The sequence below is a fragment of the Lithobates pipiens genome, unplaced genomic scaffold, assembly GCF_037356315.1.
Source record: "Lithobates pipiens isolate NorthernLeopardFrog02 unplaced genomic scaffold, aLitPip1_a1.2 Scaffold_17, whole genome shotgun sequence".
Lineage (NCBI taxonomy): Eukaryota > Metazoa > Chordata > Amphibia > Anura > Ranidae > Lithobates > Lithobates pipiens.
This window is the reverse complement of record NW_027507755.1, coordinates 8,151,579-8,166,848: the sequence shown is the minus strand read 5'-3', so window position 1 is coordinate 8,166,848 and position 15,270 is coordinate 8,151,579. Positions and strand designations below refer to the sequence as shown.

The 15,270-nt window shown below is 44.7% G+C and overlaps 1 protein-coding gene across 1 annotated transcript in view; it reads left to right on the top strand.

Moving 5' to 3' along the window:
- The window catches only part of LOC143986572 (ferroxidase HEPHL1-like), a 126,826-nt gene that overhangs the window by 91,842 nt on the left and 19,714 nt on the right, over positions 1-15,270 (top strand). The window contains exons 11-15 of the mRNA XM_077484972.1: positions 2,119-2,331; positions 6,826-7,045; positions 7,954-8,093; positions 9,452-9,580; positions 12,090-12,196. Of these exons, the coding sequence (XP_077341098.1) occupies positions 2,119-2,331; positions 6,826-7,045; positions 7,954-8,093; positions 9,452-9,580; positions 12,090-12,196 (809 nt within the window). The remainder of the gene's footprint in view (positions 1-2,118; positions 2,332-6,825; positions 7,046-7,953; positions 8,094-9,451; positions 9,581-12,089; positions 12,197-15,270) is intronic.

Below are 15,270 nucleotides of genomic sequence, written 5' to 3'. Positions count from 1 at the left end.
TCTCTGTGCAGCACTCCCCCCAATCTTGATCCAGCATTGTGCATGAGAGCAGTGGCTCTCCCGGGTCTCTTCCTCCTCATTAGCTGAGACAGCAGCTTGAGCCATTGGCTCCCTCTACTGTCAATCACAGTCAGTGAGCCAATGAGGAGAGAGTAGACATGTGCATTCGTTTTCGTCCGAATGCATTTTCATCCGAATTTCAGCTATTTTCGTTTTCGTTTTGACAAACGATAACGAAAGCACAGAACCAGAAAAATGAAAGATCCAACATAAATAAATGCTTTATTTTCTTTTTAGTTGTTACAACAGTTCGATATAGAATAGGAGATTCAACGTGACTCCGACAATAACAATCTGTGTCTATAGAACCTGTTGTCGAATGTGCCTAACCTTACCTCTATTAGTCCAAGATTATATAGAGAAAATATTCGACAGAGAAAAGATTTGACAGAGAGAAAAGATTCTGCAAGTTACTGTCCTAAAAAGTGTTTGGGGACCCGGGTCCTGCCCCAGGGGACATGGATCAATGCAAAAAAAAGTTTTAAAAACTACAGTTTTTTCGGGAGCAGTGATTTTAATAATGATTAAAGTGAAACAATAAAAGTGTAATATTCCTTTAAATTTTGTACCTGGGGGGTGTCTATAGTATGCCTGTGAAGGGGCTCATGTTTCTGGTGCTTAGAACTGTCCCTGCACAAAGTGTCATTTATGCAGGAAAAAAAGTCCTTTAAAATCACTCGCAGCTATTATGAATTGTCAGCTCCGTAATACAGAGAACACTCATTGAAAGTCATTGATAAAAAAATAAATAAATAAATAAATAAAGCGTGGGAGTCCCCCAAATTCAATTACCAGGCCCTTCAGGTCTGGTATGGATATTAAGGGGAACCCTGCGTCAAATAAAAAAAAATAATTGACGTGGGGTTCCCCCTAAATATCCATACCAGACCCTTCAGGTCTGGTATGGATATTAAGGGGAACCCCGCGTCAAATTTAAAAAAAAATTGACGTGGGGGTCCCCCTAAAAATCCACACCAGACCCTTTATCCGAGCACGCAACCTGGCAGGCCACAGGAAAAGAGGGGGGGACGAGAGAGCGCCCCCCCTCCCTCCTGAACCGTACCAGGCCACATGCCCTCAACATTGGGAGGATGCTTTGGGGGTCTGTGACCCCTCAAAGCACCATGTCCCCATGTTGATGTGGAGAAGGGCCTCATCCCCACAACCGTGGTTGGTGGTTGTGGGGGTCTGAGGGTGGGGGCTTATCAGAATCTGGAAGCCCCCTTTAACAAGGGGACCCCCAGATCCGGCCCCCCCTGTTTGAAATGGTAAGGGGGTATAAAATGACCCTTACCATTTCACAAAGAAAGTGTAAAAAATAGTTAAATAAGACAAACACACTTTTGAAAAATTCCTTTATTAAAAATAAAAAAATTAAAAAAATTCCAGCGGTGGTAATCCACTCTTGCTATCCAGCGACAGATCTCCGGGGTCCAGCGATGGATGATCTGATCCAGCGCAGAGAATCCATCCATCTTCTGTCTCCACGGAGGAGACACTGCGGGGATTCCGGCGGCCTGACGTTTGTTATATGCGGAGGGCGGGGCCACCCGTCACCTGATCCGCCCCCCTCTGACGCAAGGGGAAACCCGGGTTTCCCCGTGACGTATGGGTGACCCCGCTCCCCTCTGATGTAACACAGGCAGGTTTCTGTTACATCAGAGGGGGCGGGGTCACCCATACGTCACGGGGAAACCTGGGTTTCCCCTTGCATCAGAGAGGGGCGGGGTCAGGTGACGGGTGACCCATACCAGACCTGAAGGGCCTGATAATTGAATTTGGGGGACCCCCACACTTTATTTATTTATTTATTTTTTATCAATAACTTTCAATGAGTGTTCTCTGTATTATGGAGCCGACAATTCATAATAGCTGCGAGTGATTTTAAAGGACTTTTTTTCCTGCATAAATGACATTTTGTGCAGGGACAGTTCTAAGCACCAGAAACATGCACAAAGTCAAACAATCACTATAATAACATAGTAATTGCATGTAAGACTGAAAGGCTGAGTTTCATGATACTGATGACAATTCCTTGTTCATTTTCTTCCTCTGCAGCTGTCAACGGTTACATGTATGGGAACCTGCCTGGCCTCATCATGTGCCAGGGGGACAATGTGTCATGGCATCTGCTTGGACTGGGCACAGAGGTAGACATTCATAGCGTTCTTTTCCAGGGGAACATACTCAACTATGCTGGAACGAAGAGGGAGATCTTCACTGTGTTCCCACACTCAACGCTCACTGTGACTATGCAGGCCCATAACGCTGGTAATTATTGTCAAATATTTTCCTTGTCCAAGATGCAAAACTATTTTTATCCAGTGGAAAGTTTTCTCTATAAAAAGATTGTTGTAAAAATGTAGATATCTCTTTAGTAGGGGATATGGAATAATCAGTGTGGTGTCTGTACACACAGGGTGCCAGATGTGCTTGAGCATCCCCTAATCACCCTGCTTCCTGGCACCCCCTGTCTCCCCCTTGCAGTGCTTGCAGTGCTGCCAGCTTCCCTCCTCTCAAGCCCGCTGCTGTGGGGGATGTATCATGATCGATGAATGAATGAATTAACACAGTGAGTGATCTGTACCAATTGCTCTTGTTTACATTCCTAACTAAAGCATAATAAACTGTGTTTACTATGCTTCAGTTTGTGAATGAACAGGAAGCCGCTCAGCACAGCACGCTTCCCATTCAATCACTGTCCAGCGCATCTGAGGCTGCAGAGAAAGGGACAGGGGGAAGCTCTGTCCTCAGTCTCTTTCTCTTTGTTTAGACCCTTGATATTTCACCAGAGCCCCTCAACAAGGCTCCTAAAAATATTAAAAAAAATATATATATAAAAAATTATTAAAAAAATATATATTTAAAAATAATTATAAAATTGAAAACTACTGACACCATGTACTGCAATGGTGGTGATATCCAGTAATAGGGTAAGGAGCCAGCAAGAAGAGGGAAGGCTTCAGAGCCGCACACCCTGAGAAGCACTGTCACCCTTCTTTTGGTTGTCAGCACTGCAGGTTTTGATGTATCATAGGAAAAATTGCATTACTTTTTGGGTCTTCAGGGAGTTCCGTCGGAGATCCGGTGACGTCACTGGACTCCTCCCCTCTTCCCCAAGTGCCTCCATCTGCTAACGAAGGGAAGGGGGAAGGAGTTTGATGACTTTGAAGTTCTGATTGAACGTAACGGGTACAGGGGAGGAGCTACGCATGACATCACCTGCTGCTGCCCTACGGAACTAACACGATTGTCGGCTTTACATGCTGTGTTTTTATCATCTTTATGTGAGTAGTTTGTGTTTGAACACAAAAATGAAATCTTATACTTAAGCGGTGAGCACTTAGATCTTTTCTTTCTACCCATGACCTGGCATCCTTGCTGAGATCTAAGAAGTGAGAGAGGTTTATGGTCCGTGTTAACCCTTTATGTGTCAACACACAAGGCCCGAATCCGGCCCTCCAGACCATTTCACTTACCCTTTGAAATGCTCCTGCAGCTGCGGTATCCCCTTTATGCAGCCATGAAGAGGCTTATCTCTGCCCTCCCGTATCAGCAGTCAGAAGCTGAGAAGAGGGTGGAACTCCTCCTACAGATCCTGCGCCTCTCTGTACAGCCACAGGACCCACTGGTCTCACCAGGTCTCTGCAATCAGCAGACTCCAGCCCTCCTCTGGTCCTCCTCCAGATCCTGCACTTTCTGCTTCCCAGCTATGCCGTCAGCTTCTTCCCACCAGCAGCACAAGGAAAGGGGGGTGCACTGTGATGTAAGGGAGGGTCGGGACTCGATTTCTGATGGTGGGGGGGCTCTTGAGATCTGATGTAAGGGGGGGGGGGGTACACTGGACATCTCATCTTGCAGGTACAACCGGCCCTTTGAGGGCAACCATAATGCTAATGCAGCCTGCAATGAAATTAAGTTTGACACCCCTAATGTAAACTATTCAATAAAAAGAATTTTGCAAAAAAAAATTACACACATGTATAAATACCCTTCTTCCACCAATAAAAGAGACAATAGGGGTTATTTACTAAAGAAAAATCCAGTTTGCACTGCAAGTGCACTTGGAAGTAAAGTCGCTGTAGATCCGAGGGGGACATACAAGGAAAATAAAAAACAGCATTTTAGCTTGCACATGATTGGATGATAAAATCAGCAGAGCTTCCCCTCATTTCAGATCTACCTCTCAGATTTAGTGCCAAGTGCAATTTCAGTGAAAAGTGGATTTGCCTTTCGTAAATAACCCCCAATGTTCTATTTTTTATTGGTGGAAGAAGGATATTTACTGTATATATGTGTGTAATTTTTTGATACTATTTTCATTCAATATTTGACTTTTTTAGCTGCTTGCCGGCTGTATACTGTATATATACGGCGGCAGGGTGGCTCTTCTGGCCAGGATGTACCTGGTACATGATCCTGGACTTCTGGGTCCGGGGCATGCGTGCGCGCCACTGACGGCCCACTCCCACTGTGAGCGATCTACCTATGTAAACAAGGCAGATCACTGCTCTGTCACTATAGAAGACATGGATTGTGTGTCTCTGCTAAGCAGGGGCACCGATCCATGCCTTCTCCCAGTACAACCACCTCCCCCACAGTAGGAGAGCACTGGTCAGGCACACAGTTAACCCTTTGATAACCCCTGATGTTAACTTCTTCCCAGCCAGTGTCATTAGTACAGTCACTGTGCAAATATTTTAGCACTGATCACTGTGTAAGTGTCACTGATCCCCAAAAAGTGTCAAAAGTGTCAGTTACTGTCCTGACTGTCTGCGGCAATATAGCAGTCCCACTTTAAATCGCCGATCACCGGCAATACTAGTAAAAAAAATACAAATACAAATACAGACATCCCAACCTGCAAAAACAAATTTCTGGGAGGTGGCAAACCCATTTCAGGGAGGTTTTTAGCCGCCGCTGAACCCCCAAATTAAATGCAGCCTCACCGTGCCCATCATAGCAGCCTCACTGTGCCCATAATCGCAGCTTTCACATGCCCATAATTGCAGCCTTACTAGGCCCATAATCCCAGCCTCACCGTGCCCATAATCACAGCCTTACAGTGCCCATAATCACAGCCTCACTGTGCCCATAATTGCAGCCTTACAGTGCCCATAATTGCAGACTCACCATGCCCCAATTACAGCCTCTCTGTGCCAATAATTGCAACATTACCGTGACCATAATCGCAGCCTTACTGTGCCCATAATTGCAGCCTCACTGTGCCCATAATTGCAGCCTTACAGTGCCCATAATTGCAGACTCACCATGCCCCAATTACAGCCTCTCTGTGCCAATAATTGCAACATTACCGTGACCATAATCGCAGCCTTACTGTGCCCATAATTGCAGCCTTACAGTGCCCATAATCACAACCTTACAATGCCCATAATCGCAGCCTTACAGTGTCTATAATCGCAGCCTTACTACGGTCAGTGCCTGGATTACACACAGCAGGCATCCCCCACCGTGTCTTGGAATTCAGTGTGACAACTTTGGCCACGTTGTGACAAAAGTCCTGCCCTCCTCCTAGACGAGCCCGTGTGATAGACGCAGTGTTCTGCCTATAACACAAGCTGGTCTAAGAGGAGTGCAGGACTTTTGTTGCAGCATGGCCTAAGTTTTTTACACTCAGCTCCGACCGCTGTGTATGATTGACGTAGTGGAGGGGGAGGGGAGCGCCTCCTGTCACTCAGGCACAGACAGAGCAGCCCGAGCAGGCCATACTCCATTCAGACGCTCGGGCTGCTCTGTCTGTGGCTGAGTGACAGGCAGCCAGGAGATCGCCGTCGCTCGCAGGAGACTCCCGAGACTTGCGGGAGAGTTGAGATGTCTGCAAATATCCCACTGGGCACCCAACACATAGCACAATGGCAGCAAAAGTGTCCAGTGCATCCTCTGAGCTCCAATATTATATCAGTAACAAACAACTGGCACTGCCCCATCTATAACTTCCAGGCTCACCTGCCCTCTATCCATCCATTAGAATGCATGTGCTTCCACTGTAGAGACTCTCATACATTTTCAAGAAATTCAAAAATTCGGAAATTCAGAAATCCGAAAATTGGAAATTCCCGAAATATCCGAATTCTGATTTTTCGAATTTCCGAATTTGAAAGTAAATTCCAATACCTATAATTTAATAGTTATTATTTCTAATTAAACTGATTTTCTTTCTTTTTTTAGAATCTCGGATTCTCTAATTTCCGAATTTTCTAATTCCGAAAATCCGAAAAATTTGGAAATTCAGAAATTAGAAAATTTGGAAATCCAAAAAACTCTAAATTCCCGAAATATACAAATTTTCACATTTCCGAATTTTTGAAAAAAGCTAAGAAAACAAATGAAACGAAAATTAACTAATTTCTTGTCAGTGCACATGTCTACTGTGTGTGTGTGCGTACAAATGCTTTGCCTTGCATTTCTATTCTAAACATAATGGGTTGTTTTACCAGGTGAGGGTTCACATATAATTTAACTGCAGTAGAAAAAAAGTCTGCCAGTTCTGTATAAATTTCAGGACTGGATGGACAGAAGTACAAACCCTTCAGTTTATGTATTTATTTTGTGCAATTAACTGTTTGCCTTTCAGTTTTAGTTTTTTTAAATATTTTTATAACAGGTATGTTAATCCTAGAAGTGCTATAGTGTTATTGTCAAATCTGACCCCCTGCATAGTTATTCTGTGTGGGCCTGGCACTCTTCCCCCATTGAATTGAATGTGCCTGGTATAATCTCCTCCCCTCTGTGCTCCACTTCTAGGGGAGTTTGAAGTGAGCTGTCATTTGATGGATCATCGCAGGGATGGTATGAAAAATAAATATACGGTGAAGGTATGTGACAATTCTACGAGCCACAATGATGTCCAGTATGGCACCATGAGGACGTACTTCATTGCTGCGGAGGAGGTGGAGTGGGACTATAGCCCGGACAGGTCCTGGGAACTTGAAAAACATAGCATCATGGAAGATATGCATGAGAGGTATGAGATGCACAGGTCATTATTATATGTGATATATATATATATATATATATATATATATATATATATATCAATGTGATTATATAGAAGTTAGCCTGTCCGAGGGGTGAATAGAAGTTCTGCTTCAGACCCATCAGCCTAAGAACTGAACCCCAGGCAGTTCTACAGATAAATATATATATTTTTTAAACGCAGTGTAAGTACATGAATCGGACTTGGTATCAGCATCTTGAAGTCCCTGTAAAACAAGAGCTCAGACTGGACGAGAGAAGCAGCACAAGGAGCCAGTCAGTTGTGTTGTAGTGCTCATGTCCTAGCCAGAAACATGCTGATAGGAGAAGAGAGAAAAGTGACAGAGAGAGGAGCCCATCAGTGTTCTGCTTCTCTTCACTGTCCACTCACAGACTGGGGACTGTACCCTAACTGCAGCAGAGCTGTGCTGTGTGACAGGATAGTATAGGGGAGGGTTATAACCCCTTTCAGTTTTGTTTTTTTCCATCTGTGTTCCCTTGGGGACATTTACTGACATTTCCTGTCCCATAACCAAAACAGGAGGTGAGAGGAAATCGCTGGAAATTAAGGGAATCCCTTTGGGGCCCCTAGGTCACCAGAACTGATCGGATGAAGTGGAGAGACGGGGAGGTGATATCACCTTGATATTAAGGCAAGGACTTGTTCTTGTGTTGGAACTGAATTGGGGCGACGTTGCCCAACACAGCCCAATACTGCTGCTGTGAATGAGCTCCAAGCCAGTGCAAATAGCAGTGATTGTGCACAAATTGCAAAGGCTCATATGATCCAATCAGATTAATTGTCCGCTGTTAGATTCTATGGGTTGCAATACTTTGCACCCTGGTATAGCACTTCTAACTGCCTTATTGAATAAATCTTTAAATCTCCTATTGCAGCCATGGAAACATTTTTCTGAGCTCTGATGGGGGCTTCATAGGATCAAAATACAAGAAAGTGGTTTACAGGGAATACACAGACGGACAGTTCACAGAACGGAAGGAGAGGTGCGAGGAGGAGGAGCATCTGGAAATACTCGGTAAGATCTCAGTGGGTGGGGGAAGTATCAGGATCAGGTATTACACACTATGACAAGCATGAGACTGCAGGCTTGGCTGGCTTATATCAGGTTTAGGGCTTGTTCACACTTACCTAAATTTCTAACACTCAAAAAATGCTTCTATAGCATTTGTATGGGATCAGACAGGCATCAGTGAGCTTTAGTATGGGCATTAGACAGGCCCCGCAACCGCTCCGCAACTGCCTGCCAGAGCATTTGCGAGGCATTACCATAGACTTGAATGGGAGGCATTGAAAGGCTTCGAAAGGCCTCCTGACTCGACATGAAGGTTTAATTTTGAAGCGAGGCAACTCTATCGCTTAGTGTGAACAGCACTATGTGCTGTCAATTGTATCTTGTGCATAGGCATTTGAGGGGCCTTTTTAATGCCTCTCAAACGCCTGCTCTTAATGCCAATGTGAACTCAGCCTTAGTCTCCACCCAGAGACTGGCCACGTCAATTTCCTTGCAGGTGTACAGACAGGCAAGGAGAATGGTATAACCAAAACTAGGATGCCGGGATGAGGCGCAGGAGCGTTGGCCACTTCTGACATCAGTTTTTATAGAAGCCCTCTACATTTCACTTCACTAGTAGCTCTTTTATTCCTGTAACACATGGGTATATATATTAGTGTGTCCATACAGATATACACAGGTGAATGTAAGGACGAATGTAGCAGAAACAGGGAGATGCTTGCACTGCAGGTCTTCAGGTACAGCTTCCTCTCCAGCAAGGAGAACAGTGAACAAGACAGTAGTGGTCACCAAATCTCACTCCACACCTTGTGATTTTTTTTTTTTTAAAAGCCAGCAGCTACAAATACTGCAGCTGCTGACTTTTAAAATAGTGACACTTACCTGTTCAGCGTGCCCGCGATGTCGGCACCCGAAGCCGATCTTTAGATCGTCACTCGGGTGCTGCCGCCGCCATCTTGGGTATGGGAATCAGGAAATGGAGCCTTTCGGCTTCATTTCCCGGTTCCCTACTGCGCGAGCCGCGCTGCGCAATAAGGACGGTCCCCGCTGCCTCTGGGATCTGTGTGTTTCCCAGCAGGCAGCGGGGCACTTGCGGAAGGGGGCGGGCACTTGCGGAAAGGGGCGTAATCTACGCCCCTTTCCGCAGAGAGCTATCCCGGAAGTGGGTGCAGTTACCTGGATTATCCAGGTAACTGCACCCCCCTCCCCCCTGAAAGGTGCCAATTGTGGCGCCGGAGGGGGGGAGGATTCCGATGAGCGAAAGGTCCATTTTAGGGTGGACCTCCGCTTTAAAGACCGTTGGTTTTAAAGCAGTAACCTCTTGAGAGTGACTGTTATGTATTTTTCTGTATATAATTTAGGTCCATTCATTCGGGCTGAGGTTGGAGACAGTATATTGATCGTATTTAAAAACAAAGCTACACATCCACATTCTATTTACGGACATGGCGTTCAGATGGACAATTATCTTGTTGAACCTACTCAGCCAGGTGAGTAAATAAGTGATCACCGGGGGCCTCATTTATCTGAGAGTTGTCTGTTACCTAATCAAATCATGTTCAAATCTGCAGTTCGAACACTTGGAACCTGCTGCTCCTACTGCTAAATAGGTCTCCATGTGATATTCAGTACAATAAGGCTTTAGATTTTTATAGTATCCTGTCTGGATGGAAAAGGTACAGCAAATAAAAGTACAATCTGTTCCTTATTGTGATGGACCTACCTCTTAGCCCTTGTACATGTGGTCGGACATTCCAACAACAAAATCCATCGGATTTTGTCCAACGGATTTTGTCCGAAACTTGCGTTGCATACACACGGTCGGACAAAGTTGTTGGAAAATCCGATCGTTCAGAACGTGATGACGTTATTTCGTTACGACGGGACTACGTTCAGGCTAGTAGCCAATAGCTTTGGTCTAGGAATTTGATGTGAGCATGCGTGGCACTTTGTCCGATCGGAATTCTCTACACACAATCGGACAAAGTCCGATCGGATCATGTTGTCGGAAAGTTTTATAGCCCAGCTCTAAAACTTTGTCGGTCGGATATTCCGACGGAAACAGTCCGATGGAGCCCACACACAGTCGGATTATCCGACAACACGGTCCGATCGGACATTTTCCATCGGAATGTCCGACCGTGTGTACAAGGGCTTAGACTATGAGAAGAACCTTAGTCCTCCCTCCACGGTATGTATCTTACCTGTCCATGACCCCTCGCTACCTCCATTCATTGTCAGTACATGGTGGTGCTCATGATTTCCCATATGTGACAGTGCTTGGGTCTGAGTGGACAGTCATCATTCTTGAACAGCGTGGGTGCTATGACACCATCCCCTCAAACTTGGACATCCAGTTCTGTGACAGGGTACATCAGAACTTAAGGCAAAAAAATCTCATTGGATGCAGCTGCTGTTTGGCTGTCGAGTTTCAATCTGGCTCTTTTTTATTTTTTATTTCATCAGATTCATTAGCAACCAAATGAAATGCAGTCCATGTATGGGCAGCTTAAAAGAGGAATGTAATCTTTACTGAGTTGCTCTAACAGTGATTGATGTCCATATTGAATCAATTAAATGTCAAAAAATCTGCAAATTATAAATGAAATAAAATCCACCACCATAATAATATGATCCTTAGTGACACCGCCACCACCAAAAGCAGAAATGCATGCTTACCAGCTCATATTGACGTCAGCACGTCGCTCCTCCACCCATCCAGGATGGAGCGTTGTGCTGACGTCATCGCAATCATGTAATCCGGAAGGACTGGTTGCTGTTTATGTGCCGGCTGGCGCTTTTGATTTTAAGGCGATTTTGACATTGATACAATGTAAGTGTAACATTTAATTTTAAAATAAAGTGTTAACGATTTTACGCTATGTGGAGCTTTTTGTGTTCTGGGATACCTCTATGATATTGTTGCCATGAAGATTGATGCCTGAGCCGTATGAGGACCCTTATAAGCCTTAAGTGTGACTGGCCCCCTGTAATAAGAGGTCAATATGAGCTGGTAAGCATGCATTTCTGCTTTTGGTGGTGGCGGTGTCACTGAGGATCATAATTTTTATGGTGGTGGATGGTGACGACTTTCAATCAAGGACTCTACTATTTCATCACATATAGATTTTATTTTATTTATGAATTGGTTTATTTCATTCCAATTTTTGACAATTGATTCAATATGGACACCAATCACTGTTAGCTCAACTCAGTAGAGATTATAAGATTTGAACCGTGTATATCTCACTGAAAAGTTGCTGCTTAAAGGGAAATAGTAGTAAGTCATTAAACATTAGCGCGGTTTATGAGTATGGCCAAAGCTTTTTTGGCCATACATTTCCTGGGTCACAGGAGTGCACTTACTTTTGTTCTCCTGTAATTCAGAGCCAGCTTTTGGTGGGCTATTGCCTGTAAGAATCCTGACAATATCCACCTAGCTTCCTGATGGACAGCTGACTCCGGCTCCCTAGATTAAAAAAACTGCGCCCGTCGAGCCCAGAGTTGGAGGAAAAGAGCCGAGAACGGTGACTGATGGTCACTACTCTGCGTTCTGAGCAGAGTGAGAACTGAGTGATCAGTGGTCATGTGATCACTCATTTCCTGGTCCTAGGGCCTGCTCACACTGTGAATCACACAGAAATGTGTTGTGCGTTCCTGTGCAACTCACATGCAATTCTGTGCAGTGCAATTTCTACCCATTTATTTTAAATGGGCTGAAATCGCACTACTTTTGGAAATTCACTAGTTTGAAAGGGGTCAGGACCTTCTACAAGCTTTTCTGTTTAACTGTAGTAGAGAAAGGGCTGGTCACCAACCTCATCATGGTGTCCATAAGGCTTCTAGGATAACAAAACTAGCTAAACAGAGTTACAAATCCTCAGGCAGGTAAACCTGTCCTTTATATATGCATATCAAATGTGTTTTTCTTTTGATCTCGAGTTCATCTTTAGTTTTGAGATGCCATAAATGACCTTCTTTACATATCTTCTTCTTTAGGGGGAACAAAAACATACCAGTGGAACATTCCAGAATACCTGGGACCAGGAATTAATGACCCCAATTGTTTAACATGGGCCTATTATTCTGTGCAAAACTATATGAAGGTAATGTAAGGAAATACTCCAATTGCTTGGAGATGTCACTTTGTAACTGCAAGACAAAACAGTTCATTACGACCACCTTATTAAATCTTTATGACTCAAATTTTACCGCTGCAAGACCGCAACACATATTTAAAGCTAAAAGGCTTTTATTTAAAAAATTTTAAGTATAGTTTAAGCTTTGCTTTGGATACTGTAGGTGTAGTGCTACCCCCGCAGGAGCCGCTGGTAATTTGGACCTAATTCCCCCCACTCACAGCATGCACAGCCAGGCACATGGCATTTTCAGCACTCTTTCTTTGGATCAAAGATCAGCCTAGGGTTTTTATTTCGGGGGGGGCGGTGGTTTAATGGAACAAGAAATTGGATAGGGATGGGGAGTAGGGGATACCTCAGAACTGTAGATCTACACAACTTGAGGACTGCTAGGCTTCTGGCGGGTGCTCTCTACAAAAGTGCAGGCTTTATTGCACAACCTCTGGCTGCATTGTACTCTCTTAGGTGTCTTGTACAACTGATGGATGCACTGCACTTGTTTGAGAGACCAAACCACCGCACAGTCACTTCTCTCTAAAGAAAGGATCAATTCCTGACTCAGTCCTAGAATGGTTGGGCTTCCTTCCACCAAGCCCCTTCTGGCTCTGCACAGTCTCCTGACCAAGCTCTCTTTGGCCTAGCTCTAAACTAGGAATGTGGTAAACCAACAGGAAGTTAAGATGAAATGTCTCTGGGTCAGCCTTTTTACACCTTTTTACTTCAGAGGAACCCTAAAAATCCTTTAGACATTTCTGTAAACCTGTGCAAAAAGAATTCATTGGAGGTCGGTTGGAAAAATGTTAGTGTTTAGACTGCCACCCTTACAAATAGCTCAAATTATCATTTGCATCATGTTGTTTGTTCTGCCAAGCAGAATTGGCCCTGGTACTATGCAACAACAATCAAATAAAGGTCAATCAGCCACATCTCAAGGAACCCCTAATAATCTCTGGAGGAACCTTAATATTCCAACCTTAAGATGCCATTATGGTTGATAATGGCTGCTCTAAGGTAAGAGCAATCTTCTCTTAAGCCTTGTACACACGGTCTGAGAATCCGTCAGAATGTGTCCTATCGGACCGTGTCGTCGGATAATCCGACTGTGTGTGGTATGCATCGGACTGATTCTCTCGGAATATCCGTCGGACCCAATTTTCCAACATGTTGGAAATATTTTCCGACCAACTGGTTTGATCGGACATACTCCGATCATGTGTAGAGAATTTTGATCGGACCAAGTGCCACGCATGCTCAGATCAAATTCCTACATCAAAGCTATTGGCTACTAGTCCCATTGTAACGAAATTACGTCATCATGTTCTTAATGATCGGATTTTTCGACAACGTAGTCGGACCGTGTGTATGCAACAGTTTCGGACAAGATCCGACGGGCAAAATCCGACGGACAAAATCCAACGGATTTGGTTGGCAGAATTCCTAGGCCATGTTGTGTTATAAAATTCATTTGAATAGGCTGTTCAACAAACCACAATCATGCATGCAGCATTTTCGACAGCGCACTACAATGTACATCCATCTGCAAGATGCATTGGGATACCATTCAGAATGAAAGGCACCTCAACACAATACTGTGAATGGGCCCTTAGACAACGGTGACCCAAACAGGTGACCACATTGAAAGATTTCCCCTCTGCTCCTGTTCTGATGATATGTCAACATTTTGGATTTTCCATTACTTTCAGTCCCGGTGACAATGATCTTTTGGAAAGTAAGTAAGCAGCTCTCATTTCTGTGTATTTAGCTCTTGAGCCTGGAGTTCTGCTTTAATTCACCATAAATGTTTCTATCTCCAGCACAGATGCCAACAAATTTAAAATGCGGTTTAGCCATGTGTTTGTCATTAAAGACAGTTTGGCTCTTGGGATTCATGTTCATTTCCCACAATACATTTGTAAGATGCCTCCCAATTATATTTGCATGTGTTTTGGATATGTTTGCAGACCATATGTTATGTATTTACTGTTTATTAGATGTAAATCACACACTGACTGTACAGAAAGCAGAGCCCCGGCAACACACTGAATCTTTCCCATGTATATTTAATTTTAGTATTCCAATGCATTCTGATGTGTCAAAAACTGCCCAGAAACCACATCAGTATGTATGCTTCCTTACTGTAAAACTTACTTTACCTTCAAAAGCTCCTACAACTCAGGCAAACATATAATCCAGGAACCTAGGGGCTTCTTTTCCAAGTTTAGTTTTTGCAGTCAGTCCTCTGACCACCGATCCTGAGTTCTGGTTTCAGGATGGCTTCTTGGATTGCTATAGAGCAGTGGTTCTAAACTGCCGGGCCATGTCCTTCCCTCTCCCAGTCCTCCAACCAGCTGCAGATCACTCGATCTCTCAGGCCGCGTACACACGCGGGGAATGTTCGCCCAACTTTGTCCGCTGAACAGTGTTTCGGCGGACAGTCCGCTCGTGTGTGGGCTTTAGCGGACAGTTTCAGCGGACAGTCTGCAGAACAACGTTTTTCGGAAATTCCGTAAAACTGTCCGCTGAAACTTGGTTTGAGCGGACAGTCCGCCCGTGTGTAGGCTTGTTCGTCAAACTAAGTTCCGCGCATGCTCAGAAAGGATTTACACGGCGAAGGTTGCATTGCAGTGTATAGGACGTTGTATTTCTAGTCCCGTCGTACGTGCCGTTCACGTCATCGTGCAAGTTTCAGCGGACTGTTCGTTCGTCGTGTGTGGCCAAGTCCGTCCATGCTAATTTTGAGCGGACTGTCCGCTCAAACTGTTTGACGAACAAAGTTAGGCGAACAGTCCCCGCGTGTGTACGCGGCCTCACAGTGCCAGTCGGCTCCTATTGTGGCCCACAGTGCCCCCAGGCTTCCTGAGAGCCCTCAGCCTCCATAGTGCCCCCCCCCCAACCTCCCACAGTGCCACCCAGCATCCCACAGTTCCCAACAGCCTTCTGCAGAGCCTTTGGCCTCCTATGGTTCTCTAACCTCCAACAGTGTCCCACGGTGCTCCTCAACCTTTATCACCTTCCAGGTGAGCCTAAATCTGGTTATATGT